Source organism: Cricetulus griseus (genome assembly GCF_003668045.3).
Source record: "Cricetulus griseus strain 17A/GY chromosome 1 unlocalized genomic scaffold, alternate assembly CriGri-PICRH-1.0 chr1_0, whole genome shotgun sequence".
Taxonomy (NCBI): Eukaryota; Metazoa; Chordata; class Mammalia; order Rodentia; family Cricetidae; genus Cricetulus; species Cricetulus griseus.
In genome coordinates this window covers 259,145,435-259,170,687 of record NW_023276806.1, presented here as the reverse complement: position 1 = coordinate 259,170,687, position 25,253 = coordinate 259,145,435, and the positions used below count along the sequence as shown (strand labels likewise).

The window sequence follows — 25,253 nt, the reverse complement described above, 5'->3', positions numbered from 1 at the left end:
GCAAAACAAAAGACGAGCTCGGAAGAACTGAAAACCTTCTGGAGGAAGGGAGGGTGGGGCCTGCTTTGAAGAATCTTTGTGATTAGGCAACAAAGGTTAGGAAAAGCACTCACGGCAGATGGAGGGGCATAAGACATTTAGGTACATCTAAAGGTAAGAGGTCACGATTCTTCTAGAACCCTACAAGTGTTTCTGTATGGGTGGGCCAGACTGTATGTAGGGGCAGAATAGCTAGGGCAAAGTTCAAAACATAGGAGTCAAGTTGTTAGCTGCAACAGAAGCAGGTAGACTAGTAGACTGTAGATAAATGATTGATAATGATTGATGGGGAATGTACTGTATATGTTTATCTTATTGATTATTGAATAATGTACTTGTTTGGCCAATGAGACAGCAAGTTAGACAGGACTAGGAGTCAAAGAGGATTCTGGGAAATGTAGTAGAGAAGTGGTGATCCAGGCAGGAAGTGACATAGCAAGAAGACTCATATTTAAGCAAAGGAAACAGGAAGTGTCCCTTTTTCTCCCCCTTGGTGGCTCCTCCAGCAGTGCCATGTGAGCCACCGCAGGAGAGGGTGCCAGCGGAAGGTATCCTCTATAAGATAAGTCTTATAAAATATATAGATTTATGATAATTAAGACTGAGCTAGCAGATGAGAATCCTAGTCATTGGCCAAGCAGCTTTGTACCTAATAAGTCTCTGTATTATTTTGTCCATCCATGCGGCGGGCAGAACTCAGGCGGCTGGCAGAGACTGCCCACTTGGCAGTAGGACTCAGGCGGCTTTGGCGGAAAGATTTATCGTAACAGAATGGTGTCAGTGAGCGGGATGACCCCCATGCCCCAAGGTTCCCAGAGAAAGAGGGAAACCTGCCGCCACAGCCCTGTCGGGCCACTGAGAGGCATCAGAGGAGCTCCCATATGCTTGCGCCGTCCCGGTGCTCTTGGGGTTTGGACCTGGCACTTCCAAGATGAAAAGACAGATCCAGATAAAGAAAAACTTCTAAAGGTTTACACTGCATTTAAAAATATATATAGGCTTGTGAGAGAAAAAATAACAGGAGGAAATAGGGTAGCCAGTTGTGGTGGCGCACACTGGTAGGATTTGCTAAAGGAAGCAGAGGCAGGTAGATTTCCACAGAGAAATCTGTCTCAGAAAAACAAAAAAAGAAACAAAAGAAAGTAAAAATAAAGTAATAAAAAAGCCACATAAAGATGGAAACTACACAGAGAATCTGGATACTTTATGCCATATTGTTGTTTTTAAATTGATTGATTGCTGAGGAAAGACTTACTGCTGCTAAAATACACTTGATTATAAATGCTACTAAATTAATCCAACTTATACATTTTAAAAATGCTTTGACGTCAAAATTTAAGTCTAAGGACAAGCTACTTGAAAAAAAAGTTTTTACATATGTTTCCACAGAAAATCAAAAGCTGTGGATTCCTTCCAGACTAATATGGCTTGATCAAGCAAGACCCCCTGAAGCTGAGACGATACAGCCTTACAGACTACAAAAACAAGGACTTGGTCAGGTTTCTATGTTTTATCATGATTCCAATGGTATGAACATCGCCCCCAATCAGCAGGAAGCAGTTTAGAAAGAATGACGCCCATATTCCCAAATATTGTTTATAAATGTTTGTTTTCATTTAAATGCGGTTGGTTATAAATGATAATGAGCATAGTCAATCTCTTTTTAAAGAAAAAAAAGGGGGAATAGGATATAGGAATGAATACTTTACATTGGTATAGACTTTCATTTATTAATACAACTTTAAGGTCAATTTTGTGATATGTATATGTCTCCTTTTGTTTAGGTATTGTGTTTATACAGATCTTTTAAAATGATATGCATAATTAAAAACAGATTATATAGTTACCTATAATAGTCATAACTTATAATTAGGTTAGTTAGGTTTTCTAGATATACAGAGATGTATTTGAGATGGATAGGTATTCTTCAAACCTTTCAAAGACCTACAGAAATATGGCATTTAAATAGTTTAGGGTTTTTCTTGGCAGTGAGACACAACTGCTCCTGACACACCAATTACGTCAGAAAGGAGAATGGGCATCGAAGAAACTCATTATGAAGTTTGCTTTCAACATGGCAAGATTAGCCATTTGGGCAAGAAACTGCTCTTGCCTGGACTGTTTGTTGCTGTATAAACTGGACATCCAGGACCCACAAGAAAGTGACTGCTGAACTCACAAAACAAGACAGTACTGAAGGGTTCCTGTTGAAATGGAGAAGTGTGCCAGACACACTATGGCCTATGGGCTGAAGATGGATGCCCCAACGTTACAGAGGAACTTTGGGTGACTGTCCAGGTAGCCAGATGTCTCTGTCAATTCTAGAGTTTATATATTATCCTCCTGTGGTCTTTGATAGAGTTGAAGACAGATAGTTATGGTTATAGTTTTCTTCAGTTATTATAAAAGATAAGTTAGCCTTCTTTTTATTTAGACAGAAAAGAGGAGATGATGGGGAATGTACTGTGTATGTTTATCTTATTGATTATTGAATAAAGTATTTGTTTGGCCAATGAGACAGCAAGTTAGAGAGGAGGACTAGGAGTCAAAGAGGATTCTGGGAAATGTAGTAGAGAAGTGATGATCCAGGCAGGAAGTGGCATAGCAAGGAGATTCATTGAAGCAAGGAGAAAGAGGAAGGGTCGTGCTCCCCTTCCCCCTTTCGCCTCCTCCAATGGCACCATGTGAGCCACTGGCAAGAGAGGGTGCCAGCAAAAGGCATCCTCTATAAAGATAAGTCTTATAACATATATAGATTTATGATAATTAAGACTGAGCTAGCAGATGAGAAATCCTAGTCATTGGCCAAGCAGCATTTGTACCTAATACAAGTCTTAGCATTTGTACCTAAGCATTTGTACCTAAGCATTTGTACCTAATACAAGCGCATTAATTGGGGCCCTAACTCAGGCGGGCGGCTGGCGTAGAGCACCCACGTGGCGGTGGGGCTCCGGCGGCTTTTGGCGGGAAGATTTGTCGTAACAAATGATGATGATGATAGATAGATAGATGATTGATATATAGATATGTGAATAAATAGTTATAAATATTACACAGATACTAGATAAATAATAGAACACTATCAATGTGCCCAACAAATTGTGTTATTTCTAAAGTCTACATGAAACTGCAAGAATCCATGAGGGATTACAATATCTGTGGAGACCTATAACATTAAGTACATTGACTCCAGATTATATGAATAAAATTGGTGACCATGAGAAGGAAAGGCCAACTCCTGCCTGCAGAGCTATGCAGCTGTTTGTATGCACTGTGGTACATGCGTGCACTTTAAGTTGCTTGGTAGGCTGAGGCAGGAGGATGGCTGGAGGCCAGCCTGGGCAACATAGTAGGGCCACTCCCTCTTTTGAAAGAAGAAAAAAGGAAAGGGAGGGAGGGAGGGAGAGGGGGAAGGAAGATGAGAGGGGAGGAGGGAAGGAAAATGGGGAAGAAGAAGCAAAGGAAGAAGGAAAAAAGGTGCCCTTCTTGCCTCACAGCTATGGACATCCAGCTTGGAACTGTGTCCTTAGAGAAGTGAGCACCACAAGAGGGTCTTTGGGAGGACAGCATCTAGGATAAGACTGTCTACATAATCTGAATCTATCATGCTCTTAGGAGGCATGTCCGACCTGAGGGTCCCCAGCCACATGTGTCCCAGGACAGCTTTGAGTGCAGCCCAACACATCAGTAGACGACAATGTTATGTCTCAATGTCAAAAAGACTGGACAGCCCAGGTTAGGCCACTGTTCACCAGCTGTTTCCTGGTTCCCAGAGAAGGTTGGTTCGGAGGGGGGGGGCAACAGGTTACAAGAAACAAGCACATACTAAACCCTGCAGCTGAGGAAACCAAGCCAATGGAGACATACATCTCCAGATGAGGTTATGAACAGAGCTAAGAACCCCACTCCGCTTCCTGATTACAAAGTCCTGGGGTTGATGCCACATAAGGGAAGTGAGCACTGTAGGATTTCCCCCAGCATAGAGAAGGGGGCGGTGCTCACATTCAGGGCGGCCTCTGCTTCTTCCAGTGCAGGTTTGGCTGCCTCCAGTTTGCTCTCTGCTTTCACCTTCTCACTGTCAATTTCATCCACGATCTTCTGGGCTTTGTCTTTTACCTCCTGGACTTCATTTTTCACCTTGGCTGAAGCCTGGGCACTCACTGTGACTTCTGCCAGTACCTGATAAAGAGAGTACCCCAAAGTCTTTAAAGCAAAACATACAGATTTGTGTCCTTATTTAGCAAAGTATAAAATGAGAAAGTAAGAACAAAGCTCTCCACCTAAGTCACCTATATTTTAATGCGTATTGAAAGGGAGCTGAAGTGATGGCTCAGCAGTTAGGAGCACTGACTACTCTCTCACAGGACCTGAATTCAGTTCCAACACACCCGCATCAGTCACTCCAGCTCCACAAGATTAGACTACCATCTACTGGCCACCATGGATACTGCATGCCTGTGAACATACACACACATGTATATACACATGATTAAAAATAAACTCTTTAGCCGGGCGTTGGTGGCGCACACCTTTAATCCCAGCACTCGGGAGGCAGAGGCAGGCAGATCTCTGTGAGTTCGAGACCAGCCTAGTCTGCAAGAGCTAGTTCCAGGACAGCCTCCAAAGCCACAGGGAAACTCTGTCTCGAAAAACCAAAAAAATAAAAATAATAAATAAATAAATAAATAAATAAACTCTTTAAAACACAGTTCTTGTCCCCTAGAGAAGGGGAAAGGGTCATCATCCCCTGAGCAAATTGAGAACATGGGAAGAGGGGGGAGGAAGCTACGAGAGTGAGAAGGGAAGAAAAGGAAGGATGCAGGGGTCATGAGGAAGCAGAAATTTTGAGTCAGGTGTAGATTAGAAAATAGGACATATGTCAGGTAGGATTTTAGTTGGGGGGTGGTAGAAGAGGAAGGGAGGGAGAAGGGAACTGAGATTGTCATGTAATTCAATCTTGTTTGTAATTCAAATATATAAAAATAATAAATAAAAATGAGATGGTTCTGAAAAAAAACACAGTTCCTCTGAGCGGTATCGTGTAATACTCCATTTTCTGAGCTATCCTTACACTTAAGGGTATATATAAACAAATGTAAGATTTCATAAAACAAAAACAAAAACAAAACATGGTATTTCTGGTCTCTGACCTTCTGAATAATTAAAACAATTCAAGTACAATGGGTTAAAGTAAGAAGCCATATTGAGTCTCCTGTAATAATAAAAACAGTTAACATCTGTTGATTGTTTGGCACATGCTGGGACAATGCTTGCCTAGAGTGCCATTCAATTCCACAACTGGCTGTGGTCCAGGCTCAGGTCTCCACTTCCTAACTGATTCTCGGCTGACTTTGAAAAATGATTGGACACAAGTGAGCCACACAGGCATCCTATCACCTGGGGAGCGAGGCCTTTTGGTTGTTGATCTTTTTTTACTCCACCAATGCTAGTCATTTTCTTACTCAGAAAAAAAAAATGTTTTTTGATGAGCCTTGACTCCTCTAGAAAACTAGACTATAAAGGGACCTTAAAGTACGACTTAATGTAACTCACAGTTAAGGAGAAAGTCCACAAAAAGATGAGTGAGAGCAAGAGTTTAAGTAGAGAGAGAAAGAAATATTCTAGACCAGGCAGAGGATGTCCCTGTAAGGCTAATTGTCTTACCACACCTAGGTTGTAGGTTTAGGTTCTGTTTATTTTAATAAAGTTTAAAAAAAAAGATTTTACAAGTAATTTTAATCAACTATTTGAGAGTTACATGCAATGTAAAAATGTCTTTTAAACATGGGGAGTCATTCCTTGTTGGTAGGGACAGGGTACGTGAAAACTCACTTCATCTGCTTTCACGGAAGCCACGGCCAGTTCCTTCTCCTTGACGGCGAGATCCTGTGAGAGTTTAGCGACAGATTCGCTGGCCTCCATCAGCTTGTCCAGACCTTTACCAACACACAGGCCCTTGCTGGTTAAGGCACAGTCTCACATCAGGTATGTATTCACTACTGACTATGTACAAGGCAGGCACAGTGGATGACATGCATACCAAAGACAGCATGGCTCATTACAGACAGAAATATACCTGTCTTTAGAACAAGACAGATCACTTTGCTGACTTGCCCAGCTTTTCTCGTGGGTGCTAGGGATCGGAACCCAGGACCTCATGCTTGTACAACAAACACTTTACCCACTGAGCCATCTCCCCAGCCCTGGTTTTGTCTTGTTACAGTTTTGCTTTTTCCCACAACATGTGTTTTCCTGGTCAGCAAGCTGCGCTCAGGGACTGTGACTCACACCTGACACCATGAACCTGGGGCTAAAAGAGCTATTATCCATAATTCTAGAGAAAGAAAGGACTCTCTGTTCACAGCTACCTAGTTTTTAGCAGGTCAAGGGGCATTTGGTAAGATGATCTACTTTTAACAATCAAATTAATATTTGGATTGAACAAACACTCAGGAGTTCAAGGTCATCCTGGACTATATATAGAGTTGGAGGCCAATGTACACTATAGGAGACACTGTCTCAATATACCAAAACAACTATTAAAAATTTGTACTTAGGGGCTAAGAATCCATACTGTTCTTGCAAAGAACCCAAGTTCATTCCCAGCACCCATGTAAGGCAGCTCACAAATTCCTGTAACCCCAGCTCCAAGGGATTCAGTTCCCTCTTCTGATCTCCATATGCACCTGCCTTCATATGCAACACACATACACACACACACATATATACACACACACACAGTCACATATACACACAGCCCCACACACAGAGTCACATACTCACACATAGCCACATATATACACAGTCACTCACACATAGCCACATACATACATACAATCACATACACACACACACACACACACAATCACATACATACAATCACATACACACACACAGAGTCACATACTCACACATAATCACATACAGCCATAAACACAGTCACATACTCACACATAGCCACATTTATACACACAGTTGCATACATACACACACACACAGTCACATACTAACACACAGTCACATACATACATACATACATACATACAATCACATATACACACACAGAGTCTCACACACACACACACACACACAGTCACATACTATACACACACAGCCACTTACTCAATACAGTCACATACTCATAGCCATACACACACACATACACACACACACACAGAGTCACATACTCTCACACACACACACATACACACACACATACAGAGTCACACACACACACAGTCACATACTCACACACAGTCACATACTCACACACAGTCACATACATACATACATACATACAATCACATACACACACACAGAGTCACACACACACACACACACATAGTCACATACCATACACACACAGCCACTTACTCAATACAGTCACATACTCATAGCCATACACACACGCATACACACACACACACACACAGAGTCACATACTCACACACACACATACACACACACACACACACACAGAGTCACATACTCACACACACACATACACACACACACACAGAGTCACATACACACACACAGAGTCACATACACACACAGAGTCATATACACACACATAGCCACATACTCACAGTCACATACATGAATAATTTTTAAATCCCCCCCAAAAAATGATTTTCAAACACAGTGACATAATAAAATGTTGGGTTTGAAAGGTTCAGGCATTATACTGGCCTGCCCCTGTTACCTGGTGGAATCCACTCAGGCAATACCCTGGTCAGCCCAAGGTTCCATGGGAAAGAAGTCTGCACGCAGGTGCAGAGGACCCCTTTAAAAGATAGGCCCCTGCACCTTTACGCTCTCTCTGCCCCTTTACTCTCTCTGTCTGTCTCTCTCTCTCTCCCCCTGTCTCTCTCTCTCTCTCTGTGTGCTCCCCCGTCTCTCTGTTCCCCGCTCTGTCTCTCTATGGTGACCGGCCATGGCGGTCAGCCATTACCCTGTTCCTCTTCTTAGTCTCCCCATTCTACCGGGCCTTATAATAAGCTTATAGTCAATATGTCCATCTCAATATTTCTCTTTTCTTCTTTTTAAACAAAAGAATAACAGGGTTCACCATCAAACAAACCCCAAAAAAGACAAAACTGGCCATTCCTCTTACCGATATTCATCCGCTCGGCTTGCTCATTGATATACTTCACCTTTTCAGTGTAGATGTTTTTATAACCATTTATAAATGAGAGATATGATTTGGGAGTCACATGGGCTCTTCGGCGGTATCTGAAAATGGAATATAAAAATAGCCCCCTCAGTCCCTCTACCATCGATAGAGTGCCTCATACGCTGTAGCTACGGTGACAGCTATGGGCAGTACCTGGCATCCCGAGGGCCATGGGGAAAGACAGGACAGATCTGTCTGTGGCTTTGCCGTCATGGGGTCCTTGACCTGACTCTTGCCCTACTGTAGCATATAGGAAGTTGGGGGGAGGATGTTGTATAACCCATCAGGGTTTTGTGAAGATTAAATGAATTAGAACACATAAGCATGCTCTGTCAATAGGACATTTCTGGACGGGCGTGGGGACAGTGGAACTGATGCCAGTGTGCTTTGTAACTCATTGTCACTTAGCTGCTGTTTGCTGCTCATTATAAGACCAGTCTCTCCCTGTCTAGCTGAATTGGCCTTGAAGTCCAAATAGCCACACTGGACTCAGGGTTTAACTCACTGTGGGCTTTACCCTTCAGTCATCATAGTAACCACCAAAATAAACAAAACGGGGTGATTTTACATCAGGGAAACTAAGGTCCAAGTCTAGACGCTACAATCTTACATTTCTGACTTAATGGCTTATCTATGGAGTTCTGAGGGTTTTTTAACATTTTCAAAGTTTCTTTTGATTGTTTTGTTTTTGTCTTTGTTTAGAATTGACATGTAAGTAACTACCACTAGAGCATTTTGTGAAGACATTCACTTTGTAAAAATCATTCTGCAGAAACCATTCTTCAACTTAATAAGAAAAGTTTGAAAGATGTAGCGACACTTTCAAAACTCAAGAAGAAATACATTTTGAGGTCATGTGAAAACTAAAAGGAAATTGATGTTGCCGGATGATAGAAGTAGAAGAAACAACGTCCGCCTAGTTGTGAGGATTCGTGCCCACTAACTCCAGAGAGTCTGAAACACCTGGCAACTGGGTAAGAGGGATGGTCTAAGCATGGTCCTAGCACAAACAAGTGTTTGTCATAAGCAAACACTTCATGGCACAGGCCTCCCTCAACAGTCCCAGTATCACCCGAAACACAGCCATAGCTCTTCAATCAGGTTCTGAGCCTCGAAAGCCCACCCACTCACCCCAAGCAGAGAGCTCAGTATTCTGGAGGCCCCTGTAGAATCTACTTTGGTCTGACCTGGCATCCTTACCCATGGCTCCCACGCATGGTGGGGCAAGGAAACCCTACAGTATTTTTTAAGCTCTGTGGCTAGCTTGCATGGAATGCACACACCATGACTGCTTTTACGGAGTGGTTCTCCTGCAACCAATTAAAGTCCTGCTTCATAGTTAATTGCCAGAAAAGCTTTGATAAGACTTGGCTATGCAAGCGCCAAACCTTGAATGTTCCCTCAACATGAGGCAATCAAGAGACTAAAAACAGTGTCCTTCTTTAATCAGAATAAATAATGCATTGGGATGAGAAAGCTCATTTTAAACCATTTATAAGGAATTATTTAGGTCATTTTCAAAACAAAATTAAGCAAATGAAACCGTGATTCATTAAGCATCTGCTACTTGGAGTCCTGGAGGTATTTAAAAGTATGGCCCCTAGTTAATTTTTTAAATCTCATTTATCTGGCATCTTTTCATTGCTTAATCACTAGAAAATCAATGCAAGAAAAAATGTGCTGTGGCTGGACCTGCATGACCAGACTATGCAAAGAGTTGCTTACTGGTCGTTACAATTAATTCCTCTTTGGAGAGAACTTGATGGTTCCAGTTCCAGCAGCTACAGATCTTATGCAATCTCACTTCCCTTTGGAAATGATTCTCCCAGCTGCTGACATTCTGTAATCCCACGTACCTTTGGAAATAATTCTCACAGCTCTCAGAAACCATGTCGTGAAAGAGCCCCATGGTTTCCACCACCTGCTTCTTGATCTCAGTGGAACAGACAATGTTGTACTCTAAAAGGAAGTAGGAGGCTACGGCTATCAGAGCCTCCTTGGGCCAGCGGCTGAACCAGTCCATGGTGCAGCCAGAAATCAAGCCAGGAAACTTCAGGGACCGGGCCCGGAACTTCTCACCAACCTGTAGAGAACACAGTCAGAAGGCATGAGAAACACAGAGGGAGGAAGGCCAACACTAAAGGTTGAAAAACACCTCCTTGGGCTGCAGCAGAATACCAAGCTGGGGTTTAACTGGAGGAAGGTGTGGTATTAATAATCTCTTCCCTGTCCTGGAGAAATGGCTGCCATATTGGGTTCAAGTCTAGGAGCTACCTTCTAAGAGGAAAGTGACATAGTAACAATGAGACCTCTTGGCAAGAGGACTGGGGGGGGGAGGGGGGCTGGGCACTAGGGTGAGTACAAATGTGACAGCCCCGGGTGGACTCCAAGAAATCAGAATTCCCCGAGAATGCCATGCTTGCTACGTGAAGGAAAAGGCTGAAGCCTGGAGCCAGTTAGGGGAGGATCTTGTCTCCAGGAAGAGACCTCACACAATCCTGACAAATTGTCAGATCACCTTGCAAGGCAGACTGGAGCCCAGTGACGATGGCAGGACCACACCGTGACAGAGGGCTACATTGCTCTGCCCAGCTCTTGCCTTCTACCTAAACTCAAACCTCAGGACAGAACCTGGAAGATGGACTTGGGGCAGTGAAAGGGCATGTCATTGGGCCCCTTTGTTCTTCCTCCCAATGTGACTACACTGAATAAATTTCCCTGTTCTGTTTTTCACTGTTCATTTGTCTCTTTAATGGGCTCGTTGAGTACCAGTGGCCAAGGCTGGCCTCTTGAGCAGCTGGGGTCTTAGGTTCTGACCCTAACATCAAGTAACACAGGCAGCTTAAGGAACAGGTGGTCCCTCTAGGGAAGAAGTTAGGGAGCTCAAGAGACTCCTCCAAGTGTCTGGGATGCTCCAAGTGTCTGAGAAGAACTGGGTTTATTTTTACAAGGCTGACGCAGAGAAAAGCACAGAGAGAGAAAACTCAACTGAGTATAGGGAAGAGTTCTGATGATCAGGCTGTCTCCACCCTATGGAGGTACAAGACCCTCAGAGGCAGGGCAGAGCTATGCAGTAAAACCTCTCGAGAGCATGTCATTGTCCTACGTGAACATATTCTAGCAGGGTTTCCCAGCATGGTAGACATTGGCTACCCAGGACCAGTGAACACTGGAAATGGGATGACCAGGACCCAGGAACTGGACTTTTATTTTTACATAATTTTAACTAATCAAAATTTAAGTAGCCACACTGCTAGATAGGCAAGCACAGTGAGTCAGAGATACTCAAAGTTGGAAAATCCATCAAGAATATTCTAGATGTTATGTCTATATTGGATATGTAGATAGGTGAGATGCATCACTAAATTCTTCATGATTCAAATAATGAATGTCTCTTGTTAATTTGTGAACCTCAAATAATTTATATATTCTTACATGGCTACACAGGTGATAGGAAAGGATTCATTTTTGTCTCATGAAAGAAAGGTTAGTTTCTGATCAAATGTCTCATCAGAGAAGGTTGCCTATTAGATGAATGATTCCACCTACATAACGAATGAAGACTCACTGGGGAAAAGCAGAGAACAACGTGTAAATTCCTCCTGGATCTGGAGATGAAGTATTCATACAGGTTATCAAAGGTGGGAGGGTGGCGAGGCAGCTCCCTCTTCATCACCGATATCAGGCCTTGGGTGATCTCATCCATCTCATCTCGAGCAAACAGATTGGAGATCTTTGAGGAACATACAAGAAAGTGAAAAAGTGATGTGTGTTTTAAATGATTAAATTTCCCACTGCTGAAAGTCTGGTTAGCCACTCCCCTCCCTTGGACTCTAGGGATCTCTCTCTCTCCTCTCTCTCTCTCTCTCTCTCTCTCTCTCTCTCTCTCTCTCTCTCTCTCTCTCACACACACACACACACACACACACACACACACACCACCACCACCACCACCACCACCACCACTACTTCCTTCCTGCTGCTCCTCAGCTACCTGCCAAGTTTGCCAGACATTATCAAGAGCATGGCTCTTTTATTGAACACAGTTAGTTATCAAGAGCAATTCACAGTGCCTCCATCCCCCATAAAGAAGCTGTCACCCGAAGACATGTCCCTCTCCACCCCTCCAATCAATGATTTCAAGTAGCCAGTGATTGACTGGTCTTCTCAACTCTACTCTCAAGATGTTTTGCTTCACCCTGGTCCCATCAAGCATCAGCAATCACCAGTATGCTGGCCAAGTCAACAGTGACCTTGAGAAGGGAGTGCTTTTGGAGCTTCCCATTGGCTGGTATCTGAGACCTTGGCTTTGGGGATCTCTCTTCCATTACTAACTGGCAAGGTGTTTCCCCTGAGCTTAAACTATTCATACAAGCACTGTCCATATATGGTAAAGGCCTGCTTTTTCCCTGGGAATCCATAACTTCCACAGTTGTGGGTGGCCCTAACAAGATCTTCTGACTCAGAATCCCACACAGGCTTCCCTGAGCGGAAATGTGGTGTAAGCAGCAGGAGATACACAGGTCAGCACCTCTTCCTGAAGGGAAGGCATGTTATGGCCCCTCAGGGAAAGCATAGGATACCTGGACATTGGTTCCTCAAGGCTACATGTGGTGTGTGTGTGTGTGTGTGTGTGTGTGTGTGTGTGTGTGTGTGTGTGTGTGTGTGTGTGTGTGTGTATGTGTGCACCTGTGTGTGTATATATGTGTGTGTACATGTTCACACATGTGGGGTGTGCACATTATGTGTGCTGGTGTGCGTGCACATGCATGTGGAGGCCAGAGGACAATCTCAGTGTCATTCTTCAGAGAGCATCCACCTCGATTTTTGAGACATGGTCTCTCACTGACTTAATACTCACAGAGTAGGCTATGTTGGCTGGACAGGGAACCCCAAGGACCCATCCATCTTCATCTCCACATCTCCACAGTAGTGGGATTCAAAGAACTTGCATGTATGTATGTATGTATATATGTATGTATGTATGTATGTTCTGGAGATCAACCTCAAGCAAGCATTTTACCGACCAAACCTTCCCCACAGTCCAGGATATCTCCTACTTATGACCCAGTTGGGCATCCTTACTATAAGTCTCAGACATTAGTACAACTACATGCTGAGTGCTGGTGACCTTCTAACAAAGTATTAAAGGTGGGTGGCCATGGGAAACAGTAATGAAAGAACCCACCGCACCCACTTCCAGCAAACAAAAATTCATTCAACCATTCTACACTCCCAACTGGTAAGTAGGCAGAACAATAAAATAAGGCACAGGACCAAGCTGAAGATAAAAGATAGGCCAGGAACTGTGTTTAAGATGGAATAAAACATACAAAATAAATATGGAGGTAGGCAGCATTCATTTCACACAAATACAAAAATAAAATGAAGTAACCTACTACATCCTGTGTGCCTAAAACTCGTTTCTCAAGTCAAGAATGTATGCAAAACAGTCTGGCTTTGGTAAAGCTCCCGTTCTTCCTACACAAATGAGATTTGAATTTAGGGGCTGGGGAGATGGTTCAGCTGGAAAAAAATGTATTAGGACTTAAATTCAGTCTCCAGAACCCACATTTTAAAAACTAGCAAAAGTCAGGGTCATATAATCCAAGTACCCCAGTACATGGTTCAAGCCCCAGCACCTATGTAAAAAGTCATGCATAGAAAAAACAATGTCATGCACAGTGGCACATGTTTTCAATTCCAGCACTGGGGAGATGGAGACAAGGAGAGCCCTGGGGCTCAATGACCAGCCAGAGTCCCAGCACATCAGAAAATCTCTTGCCCAAAACAAACAAACAAACGGTGGATGGTGACTGAGAGGAATGACAGCCATGGATGACTTGGAACTTCCACATGCAAATTCACACATGAGCACATATGTCCACACACATACATTCACCTGGGTGTGGGCACACACACACACACACACACATACACACACACACACACGATGCACACTTTCTCACTGTGAGCTGCCCCTCTCTCCAAGACCCACCTCCCCTGAGGACAGCAAGTTATTGAGGTATTCTAGGAATGCCTCGTCTTTTATTTCATTGTCTGTAAAGATGAAGGTGATGCCTTTGCCCTCAGCTCCAGCAACTTTGTACAAATTCTTTAAGTCATCTATTAGATTGGCCACATTGTAAGACCTAGAAGAGAAGCAAATGATTTGTCAAAGATTTTAATGAAGTTGGAGCTATGGCTCAGCAGTTATGAGAGCTCTAACAGAGGACACAAGTTTGGTTCCCAACTGCCACACTGGGTAACTCAAAACTGCCTCTAACTCCAGTTCCAGGGGGCATGGTGCCCTCTCCTGGCCTCTGTGGGTACATGTCTTGAGCATACAGATGAGTAGGCACACACGTACACGTACATTTAAAAGTAACATGTTAACCTATATAGTCACAGTTTATCTCAAGACACAGTTTCCATGATTAATTAAAGCAAAAATCTGCACTGGCTCCAACACATATTGAGTAAGAGTGTCTGCCAGAAAACACAGGGAGTAAAGATAAAGAACTGAGTTTTACCATCCAAAACAAGCTTGTTATATACACATCAAGAACAGAGAATTGGAGAACTTAACAGAAGTGACCCAGAAATAATAACGGAGAAGGAAAAGGAATATAAGCCCCTATCCAGGCATTCTAATAAGCAGATATTGTTGACTCATGCATCTAATATCTAAAACTAATCTGAAATCTGGATGAGTTTGGTTTTGGGGGGTGGGGAAGTCACAATAACTTATGAATAAAATTAGTGACAAATTATATATCACAATCATGAGCACAGCCCACTAAGCGGCTAATGACAGAGGGAGCCTACAGATATATTATGCAGTTTGGCCTAAGTGGCTGAAATACCGTAGTGAGAGGGTTACTAATTATGAAACGGGAAGATACTGGGCTTTTTTTTCTATCCACCCTGTTTCCTGGTAGCTATAAGTGCCACCAGAAGCAGTTTTGATATATAATAATACAACAGACCTTTTCTGAAGTGTTGTATCCAATGAGTAAATTGATGACAAGTATAGTGAAGAAATGTCACATGAAGACGGTATCTTGGTGCAAGCAACAAGGCCACCTACTGGGATCATGGATTCAGATACATCCAGGAATCTGGCTCAATATCAACAAGGGAAGAAGTGCTGGGGGCTGGAGTCTCTACCGGCTCAACCAGACACTGAAGGGAGACTCCATGGTTCCACTCAAGGAGAGAGGCATGGCTCAGCCAGCCACTGAAGGGAGACTCCGTGATCCCACTCAAGGAGAGAGCCATGGCTCAGCCAGACACTGAAGGGAGACTCCATGATCCCACTCAAGGAGAGAGGCATGGCTCAGCCAGACACTGAAGGGAGACTCCATGATCCCACTAAGGAGAAAGCCATGACTCAGCCAGACACTGAAGGGAGACTCCGTGGTTCCACTCAAGGAGAGAGCCATGACTCAGCCAGACACTGAAGGGAGACTCCGTGGTTCCACTCAAGGAGAGAGGCATGGCTCAGACAGACACTGAAGGGAGACTCCATGATCCCACTCAAGGAGAGAGGCATGGCTCAGCCAGACACTGAAGGGAGAATCTGTGGTTCCACTCAAGGAGAGAGCCATGGCTCAGCCAGACACTGAAGGGAGACTCCATGATCCCACTCAAGGAGAGAGGCATGGCTCAGCCAGACACTGAAGGGAGACTCCATGATCCCACTAAGGAGAAAGCCATGACTCAGCCAGACACTGAAGGGAGACTCTGTGGTTCCACTCAAGGAGAGAGCCATGGCTCAGCCAGACACTGAAGGGAGACCGTGATGGCAGCTTTTCCAATTATCCAAGAGAAGTCAGGAGTGTATCTTTTAAGATGTTAAACCTTCCAATTTTTAACTAATTTCTATTAACACATTTTAACTAACTTCTAACATAAATTTGTGTTATTTAATTATTTATTGAGAATTTCATACATTGATACTGTATTCACATCACTTCTACCTCTCTCTCCTCCTCCCACGTCCTCCATGCACTCTCAATTTCTTATCTCTCCACTATAATCATCATTCTCTATTCCCTCTACCTTAAGCACACACACACTCTCCCTCTCCCTCTCTCTCCGCCCCCCCCCCAACACACACACACACACGACCTGCCATTTAGTGTTACTCTCACATAAGTGCGTTTCAGGCTGACCACTATAAGCTTTCTTATAACTCTGGAGGTCCATCCCTGGTAAAAAACTGATTCTCCCTCTCTCTGCAGCCACTGGTTGCCTATCACTCGCTCTTCATCTATGGGTGGGGTCTTACGAACTGCCCCCGTCCACATTGGTACGTTGACTGGTGCTGTCATCATGCAGGTCTTTGACTACTTATCCATAATCTGTGTATATCTTCATTCATATATATATATATATATATATATATGTATGTGTGTGTGTGTGTGTGTGTGTGTGTGTGTGTGTACATATATATGAATGTATATATGTAAATATATATATATTAAATTTTACTTAGAGATAGGGGGTCATAGGCTGGAGAGATGGCTCAGGGGTTAAGAGCACTGTCAGAACACTGTATACATAATAAACAAATCTTTTAAAAAATAGGGGGCCAGAAAGATGGCTCAGCGAATAAGGATACCTGCTATCAAGCCTGCCGATGTGAACTCAATCCCTCAGGACCCAAACGGTGAGAGAAGAAAACAGACCCCTGAATGCTCTGGACCCATAATCTGGACCCACACGGTGAGAGAAGAAAACAGACCCCTGAATGCTCTGGCATGTCTACATGTATACACACATGCACACGATAAATAATACAGACGCAAGGAGAAAAAAAAAAAACAGAGGTAAAGCAATGCACCCAAGAATTCTGTTTTTAAACATAAACATTTAACTGCAGGATAACACATCACTGGGTGTTATCCACCTTACCTTGTTAACGTTATCTGAAATATTTGGTACCCAGCAATAAAAGAGGCCAGCCTTGAAAGGCTCTGCTTCCCTGAGCCGCCGACACCCACCAGCAATGCATTCCCACAGGAAGTTCGAATTATCCGGGAGATCTAGTTTTGAAATAAGAGTATATATCAGAAAAATGGGTGCAAATATCTACATTTTCTTGCACCAACGGGTCCAACGACTGACCAGACTGACCACATGTTTCCAGACTACTTTAAAGTCTTTCCTAATAATGCTACATCTTAGGTTTTGTTGCTGTTGTTTCAACAAGCTACATTGCTTTACTTAATTCAACTTATTTTTTCAATCTACATCTATGTGTCACATATGGCGGGGAGCAGAGGTGAGAAGAGGGTGCTAGGTCCTCTGGAGTTGGAGTTACAGATAAATCATCCCACATGGGTGATGGGAGCTAAACTCAAGTCCTCTGCAAAGGCAGTGAGAGTTCTTAGCTCCTAAGCTGTCTCTGCAACCCCTTCAGTTTCCTCTGCCCACCTGTATCTGCATCATAAAAAGGAGCAAGTTGGTTTTACTCTCTTCTGCTTCACAGCTGTTCCTTCTGTGTGGTTATGTGAACCTGTCATTACTCATTCTTATTTTTTTAAGACTTATTTTTGTGTGTATGTGGTGGGGAGGGGTTGCACAGGTACCCAAGAAGGCCAGAAAAGGATATCAGATCTGCTGGAACTAGAGCTGTCGGCAGTTGTGAGCTGTCCATTGTGGGTCATAGGAACCAAACCCCAGATCCTCTGGAAGAGCAGCATGTGCTCTTAACCTCTGAGCCATCCCCCCAAGCCCTCATTTAATTTCTCTGAGACTTAATGAATGATGAGGATACACAAAGTATAAGAAAGGGTTAAAGTCAATTGTGTACTGTGCACACCGTCTGTTACAATGAATCATACACACACCTATCTACAAGGAACACTGGCCCTACCATCTCTTTTCACAGAGTATCAAAATTCTGTGATTAGCAAGAGTAAAGGGACACTGTTGGGAAAAGCCTGAGGGAGCAAGCCTTCCATCTGGCTTTTCTGGACTGATTCCCACAGTGAGGCTAACAGGCAAATGGAGGCTTAAAGCTTATGAAGGCCATGTGAAGACACCACACACACACACACACACACACACACACACACACACACACACACACACACAAAGCCGTCTTCCAGTCTTTTATGTAAATGCCAACAACTAAGAAGAATGTAGATGGATCACTGATCTATTTTAAAAGATTTTATTTTGTGTGTACATGTTTTGTTTGCATGTTATCTATGTACCACATGTATGCAGTGCCCAAGGAGGCCAGAAGAAGGTGATGGATGCCCTGGAGCTGGAGTTACTGATGGTTGTGAGATACTGTGTGGATGCTGAGAACCAGACCCGCCTCCTCTGGAAGAGCTGCCTGTGATCTTAACCAGGGAGCCATTGCTCCAGGCCCTACAAGCAACTATTTTTAAAACATATGATATATATGATGACAAATCAGTAATGGCACATTGATTATGGATGGATTGCATCACATTTTGAAGCATATTCATCACTTATGTATTTTTGCACCTAGATGAGGGTCTCAACGCCCCTGAGTCGATGTCATGGTGGGAATTTAGTAACTAATGTGTTGGATGTATCTTGTGGAAACCTTGAGACATTAAAAATTAATTCCACCAACTTTGAGGCTGTATCACCTCATGATGTCATCACTGCTGGGAAGAATTCCTCTTCCATCACCCAATCACATAAGTGAATAACCTGTTGGCCAGTTTTTTATCAATGGATCACACCATGTTACCTCTAAATAGCTCTTTTCTCCCCATCAGTCCTGTGCACCTGTCTTTCCCCTCCCCCATCAGTCCTGTGTACCTGTCTTTCCCTTCCCCTCATCAGTCCTGTGCACCTGTCTTTCCCTTCCCCTCATCAGTCCTGTGCACCTGTCTTTCCCTTCCCCATCAGTCTGCCCACAATCTGCTCTCCAGCCACAAAGGGGACACTTTGTAAATTGTCTTTCCACCCCTGGGCAACAAGATTCCTACAACAGGGCTGTGGAGATAGCTCAGCAGGTAAGAGTCCTTGCTGTGTGCCTGGCAGTAGTGACACATGCCTTTAATACCAGCACTCAGGCAGAGGCAGGTAGACCTCTGTATTTGAAGCCAGCCTAAGCTACAGAGTTCCAGGAACCAGGGCTACACAGAGAAACCCTGTCTCAAACAAGCAAGCAAACAAACAAACAGTCCTTGCTATGCAATTATGGGATCTGAGTTCAATCACAGAACCTACATAAAAAGCAAGGAATGACCACACACCCCTAACATTATGAGGGTCAGGCACAGGAGGTTCTGTGTCTGCCTCTCATAGAGATGACACAGAGATGGTTGGCTGCCAGAGATCCAGTTTCAGTGAGAGACCCTGTGTCAAGGAAGTAAAGTGGAGAATGGCAGAGCAGGACACCTGACATCCTCCTCTGGCCTCTTTGTGAGCATGGGCACACACGCCTATATACACAATAAGCATAATTCCAAGAAGGGGCATTTCTTCAAGGGGTGTTTGATCTTCCTCCAAGAATGGGGAGCACTCGAAGTCAGAATGCCAAGAAGCTCTGGGCATAAAACCATCTGCCCTTGGAAAACATGCTGCTGTGTAAGTGGTCTTTAATAATCCACTGTTCTCAGAAGCAGGGAGCTGACTCAACCATGGCTGCTCTTCTCGATGCTGCCTGGAAAGGTGGATGCTCTTGCAGTAAGTACATTTACCTAAGAAACTAAGTTTTAACAACATTTGCATTGCCCAGGAAATAGTCAACAGAACCTTAATCAGGTGAGTCATTGCATCTTTAAAAAACACCAGGTCAAGAGTTGTCCCTCTGATGATCTCATTGAACTGTTTCTGATAAAACTGGAGTTTTTCAGACAGATACTCAAAGGTTGGCACCTGTAGGAGAGAAAAAAAAAAAACCTAATATTTAAGATCCAAACTTTTTGATGTAGCAAGTATTTTTATCTGATTCTAGTCTGTGTTTTTGGTAGTTTGGCTTTTTGAAAACACACAGAAATTTTCTGCTATTTATGTGGCCAAATCCACAACTTTGTAGCTCTAAGGCAAAGCCTTGCCTACTGTGTTTTCACTCTGTTCTCCAGCTCACTCCATACTTTATAATCATGGTGACATTCAATCTTCTTCCCTCCCCCAAATTCATTTGAAATCTTGCTTTCATTTCATTCAATCTACCTCTTTTTGCTTATTTTGTATTTATGTGTGATCCTGATTGAGCTTTTGTAAACCATATGTATGCAGATGCCCTTGGAGGCCAGAGGTTTCAAATCCCCTGGTCCTGGAACCACAGAGAGTTGTAAACTGCTTTGTGGGTCCTGGAAACTGAACCCAGGTTCTCTACAAGAGCAGTCAGTGCTTTCAACTGCTGAGCCATCTCTCCAGTGCCAAATCTATTAATGTAGTGAAACAGCATGTCTCTACTTAATTCACTTGAGTTTTATCACATCAATGCCCCAGTATTTTATCCAGGATGATGAACAAAACACTTTCAAAGTCACATTTCCTATCTTGGTACTGTTGGCAAAGGCTAGCTCAACTTCTATAATGGCTAAATTAGTAGATATTTTAGCTTGTGATCCTTGCCATATCTATTGCAACTGCTCCACTCTGCTCTTGCAAAGCAGCCACAGACAAAATATAAACAATTGTATGTGATCTATTTCAATAAAACTTTATCTAGAACTTGGAAATTTCAATTTCATATAGCTTACATGGTATTTATTATTTATCTATCTATCCATCCATCCATCCATCCATCTATATCTATATATCTCTCAATTTAATACCCACTAAGTTTACTTAGTGCTGCCCTGTGTGTGCATGGGTGTTGGACAGTCTCCTAGAACATGGGTAGCTCCTAGAACATGGGTAGAACATGGGAAAAGTGACTCCCGCTCTTCCAGTAGCCATCAATTGTCAATAGCTCCTTAGTTGACACAGGACTTCGTGAGCCCCTCACCATCCATGCTGAAACCTCTAAGAGATTAAAAAAAATAAGTACCAATTCATAGATTTTAGGCACTTCAAACGCAGTGTCTTCAGGTTCGTCACCAGTGATTTCAGGCATGTCACGAAGAAAATCCACAAAGTATGGTTCAGGGAGAAGAACTGACGCAATGTCTGGGCTGATGTTTTCTTCAATAGCCCGAATGAGCTGTGCATCGAACCACTGTTCGTCTTCAGGAGTTATAAACCTGAAAGGACAGGACACTGAAAAGAAGACAGAAGACAGAGGCAACATCTCTACCTAACCCTGCACCTTCCTTACCTCACGACAGTAAACACTACACCCTCTATTCGGAGACAGACACCGCCCTGTGGCTTAGATGAAGCCAACAGGTCCCTATGACTTGCAGGGCGAGTGGGGGGCAAGCGCATGGTGTCAGACTTGCCGTGCCACAGAGGAAAGACAGAGGGCTGCTTACAGCTCAAGAGTTCTACCTATGTGTTAGAATGGTGCAGTTCCCACTTTACAGCTTCATGAGCCTGGTGACATCATGTACACATCACAGATGAGGAAAGTGCAGCTTGGAGAGACGACTGAACTTTAACTGGGGCAACAAATGCAATGATCACCATTTTTTTTTTTTTTTTAGAAAATACACAGCTGAAAATCACTGCTAAATTGTATCAACTCTCTGGTGGTGAGGAGGCCCAGGAAGAAGAGCTGTTGAAGTAGTGTGGGGTGAACTGACAGAGAACTTTCTTAAATTGACTGACCAGTAGGAAACACTATTATTACTTCTCAAGCCTTACTGAAAACTGGCATACAGGCCAAGGAGATGGCTCGGTGGGTACAGTGCTACTGAATGAACATGAGGCCTTGGGTCTGGATAGCCAACACCTTTGTAAAAGCCAGGTGCAGTAGCATATACCTTGTCACCCTAGCTCTAGAGAGGCAGAAGCAGGAGGAGCCTTGGGGCTCTCTGGAAGGTCAGTCTCGCTGAATTAGTGAGCTGTGGACTCAGTGAGAGACCTTGACTCAAAAAAGAACAAAACAACACACACACACACACAAAAAAAAAAAAAAAAAAAAAAAAAAAAAAAAAAACTTGAGGCAATCATCCTTATTCCACGGCTGAGTGGGTAATGCAAGAATGAATCTAAGGTTTAGGTTAATTAGGCCTAGCTTCTCAGGTCAAATGTGTACACTTCAGGGCTGCAGTGCCCACCTGTCCGCGATCACTCTGTGGCACTCATGCTTGAAGAGTGACATGAGAATGGTGATGGAGTCACACTCTTCAGCTTTTATGGTTAACATCCCTTGCCAAATCCTGGAAAGATCTCGAAGGTTGAAGATATAGTGAAATTTAGAAGGCGTCGGAAGCATCTTCACCTGGAGATGAGGAACAAGGTTAATACTCTCAATTTAATTCTCAGATAAAGACTGAGAGTAGAAATACCTTCTTGGCCAGTCTATCTCATGCACCCTATTTTAGTATCTTTCTTCACTTCTATTTTTCTATATGTTTGATTTCATGTATGTCTGTCAGCTCCCAGTGAGAACAGAAGAAGGCATCAGATCCCCCAGGGCTAGAGTTACAGATGGCTGTGAGCCATTACGTGGGTGCTGGGAACTAAACCCAGGTCCTCTGCAAGAGCAGCCAGCCATCTTAACCACCTCTCCAGCTCCCATCACGTATCCTATTTGAGACAGGACCTGGTGAGTAAATAAATCAAAACCAAGCTTATATTTCTGTCACAGCATTGATGTCAGTTTTTAAAAAATCATATATAAGCAACATAAAATTTTAAAGCCAGGAACCCTTAGACAGGATGGATTCAAGAATAATGTACAAGAGACAGCCTCCAACTCCTGTTGTACTGCCACCAGTCAGTCTCAACAAGTCCCTTCCCTATGATTCCCAAGAACCACATGAACTATGGGGGAAACTATGCCTAATGATGGCTAACCTTACTAGCGTATATGGAAGAGTGAATGGACAAATCCATATACATTGTATGGATTTGCTACAAATGAATGAGTTTTATAGACATGAAAATCTATCATAAGAAAAACTGGACATGGACTGGTAATCATGCAGGCAGGAATAATAACTGTTTACCTTTAGATTCAAATATAGCTGGTTTCTTGCGTGTGGTTTATGCATGTGCATGTAGTTGTTGCTGTGTATACAGGTGTATGTACACATGTATGTACATGTGTGTAGAAGCCAGAGGTTGATACCAGGCATCTTTCCTATCATCTTCCACCTGTATTTTTGACACAGTGTCTACCACTGTGCTTGGAGAAAAAAGACTTGACAAGACTAGATACGATGGCCAGCAGGCTCCTATGGTCCTATTGTCTTTGCCTCCCAGAGCTAGGGTTACAGGTATGTTATCATGCTTGTCTTTTTACACAGATGCTCAGAATCCATGTAAATTTGGGTGCCCATGCTTGCCCAACATGTGATTTACTGACTAAGCTGTCTCTACACCCACAAGTATCTTCTGTAGATTGCCCTGATTAAAGTCAGATGGGTCTGAAGCTAACCCACACAACTAACTCAGTAAATACTGGAGTTAGTACCTATTCACAGATAAGCTCTTTCTGTACTGAAAATGTACCTTATGCAGTTTGTCGGGGTTTTGTTTAAATTCTTATTTTTATTTTATATGTACAAGCGTTTTGTCTGCATGTATATCTGTGTACCATGTGTGTACAAGTGCCAGCAGAGGCCAGAAGAGAAGATGGCATCGTGTCTTCTGTAACTGGAGTCAACAGACAGCCGTGTGTGTGCTGGGAACAGAGCCTTGCGCCTCTGCCAGCGCATCGAGTGCTCTTCACTGCTGAGCCATCTCTCCAGCCTGAGTTTGTCATTTTTAATGAGCCACACAGTTACCTTTGTCCACTGCCACAGCACTCGGCCCACGGAGACTAAATTCCCAACCATCTCACAGATTTCAGGTTTGAACTTTCTACAGGGATCAAAGTATCCACAGCCAATAATTCCTGGGGAGAAAATAAGATGAAAGGCATCCAGTTTATTTAAAAAGGTCACGGGGCACATGCTTATTCTAATGAATAAATCCTTGAAAGACTGACTCCCTATCAGGGATTAGCGTTGTAAGTCAGAGTGGCCCAGCCATCCTTAGTGGCAATAGGTTATGCACTGACTTGTACTTAATCCTCCCAACAGCCATCCATAGATGGGACCCTAGTCTACATATATTTTATGTTGCGTTCTGGCATGAGATAGGGGCCCAATTTTAATGATTTTCCCATAAAAATTACTGTCCCTGCTTCTGTTGACTTTAAACTCTCCCCCTTTCCCTTCCTATCTCCTAGTGCCTGACACATCAAGCAATCATGCTAATATATTCTACATTTCATAATTTTTCATAGTACACGTTGTGGATGCCAAATTTGGTACCAATGGTCTTAATTTCGTTAACATTTCAAAGTACTAGTTATTACCGTTAACTTGTGGAGTGTATGAAAGAACTGTCACTCATCAGCCCAGATTTCCCTGATGGCCCACATGAGGACAAAACACAGAGCTTCCTTTAACACCCATATGCGTGCGTGCGTGCGTGCGTGCGTGCATGCGTGCGTGTGTGTGTGTGTGTGTGTGTGTGTGTGTGTGTGTGTGTGTGCGCGCGTGCGCACATGTGTGCACACGTGCACACGCGCCCACTGCCAGGTCAGAAGACAACCTCAGTTGTTGTTCCTCGGATGCTATACACCTTTTTCTAAGACAGAATTTCTCATTGGCCTGGAGCTTGCCAAAATGGCTATGCTGGCTGTCTAGCCAATCCCAGGGTTCTCCTGCCTCTATCTCCCCAGCACAGGGACTGCAAGTCTGTATTACCACATCTGGCTTTCTTAGTGGGGTTCTGAGGGATTGAACTCAGGCCAACATTTCACCAACCAAGCCACCTCTTCACCCCTCCCTCACTTCTTATGCCACTACAAGGTTCTTTCTAAGTATCTTTGAATCCTAGAACAGGCTAACAACCACCAGTCATCTTAATGTTGGTATTTAGCCGTTCATTTCAGATACATAACCCCCATCCCAGACAGACATTTTAGCTCTTA

At 43.4% G+C, this 25,253-nt stretch overlaps 1 protein-coding gene across 1 annotated transcript in view; it reads right to left on the bottom strand.

Annotated features, from left to right (window-relative positions):
* Positions 1–25,253, bottom strand: part of Dnah8 (dynein axonemal heavy chain 8) — a 225,306-nt gene that overhangs the window by 93,344 nt on the left and 106,709 nt on the right. Inside the window, exons 57-67 of the mRNA XM_035452046.1 lie at positions 24,058–24,167; positions 22,384–22,547; positions 21,213–21,405; positions 19,967–20,089; positions 17,135–17,265; positions 14,214–14,367; positions 11,784–11,948; positions 10,072–10,298; positions 8,156–8,274; positions 5,872–5,975; positions 4,042–4,218 (exon numbers count right to left, since the gene is read on the bottom strand). Coding sequence (XP_035307937.1) covers positions 4,042–4,218; positions 5,872–5,975; positions 8,156–8,274; positions 10,072–10,298; positions 11,784–11,948; positions 14,214–14,367; positions 17,135–17,265; positions 19,967–20,089; positions 21,213–21,405; positions 22,384–22,547; positions 24,058–24,167 — 1,667 coding nt within the window. The remainder of the gene's footprint in view (positions 1–4,041; positions 4,219–5,871; positions 5,976–8,155; positions 8,275–10,071; positions 10,299–11,783; positions 11,949–14,213; positions 14,368–17,134; positions 17,266–19,966; positions 20,090–21,212; positions 21,406–22,383; positions 22,548–24,057; positions 24,168–25,253) is intronic.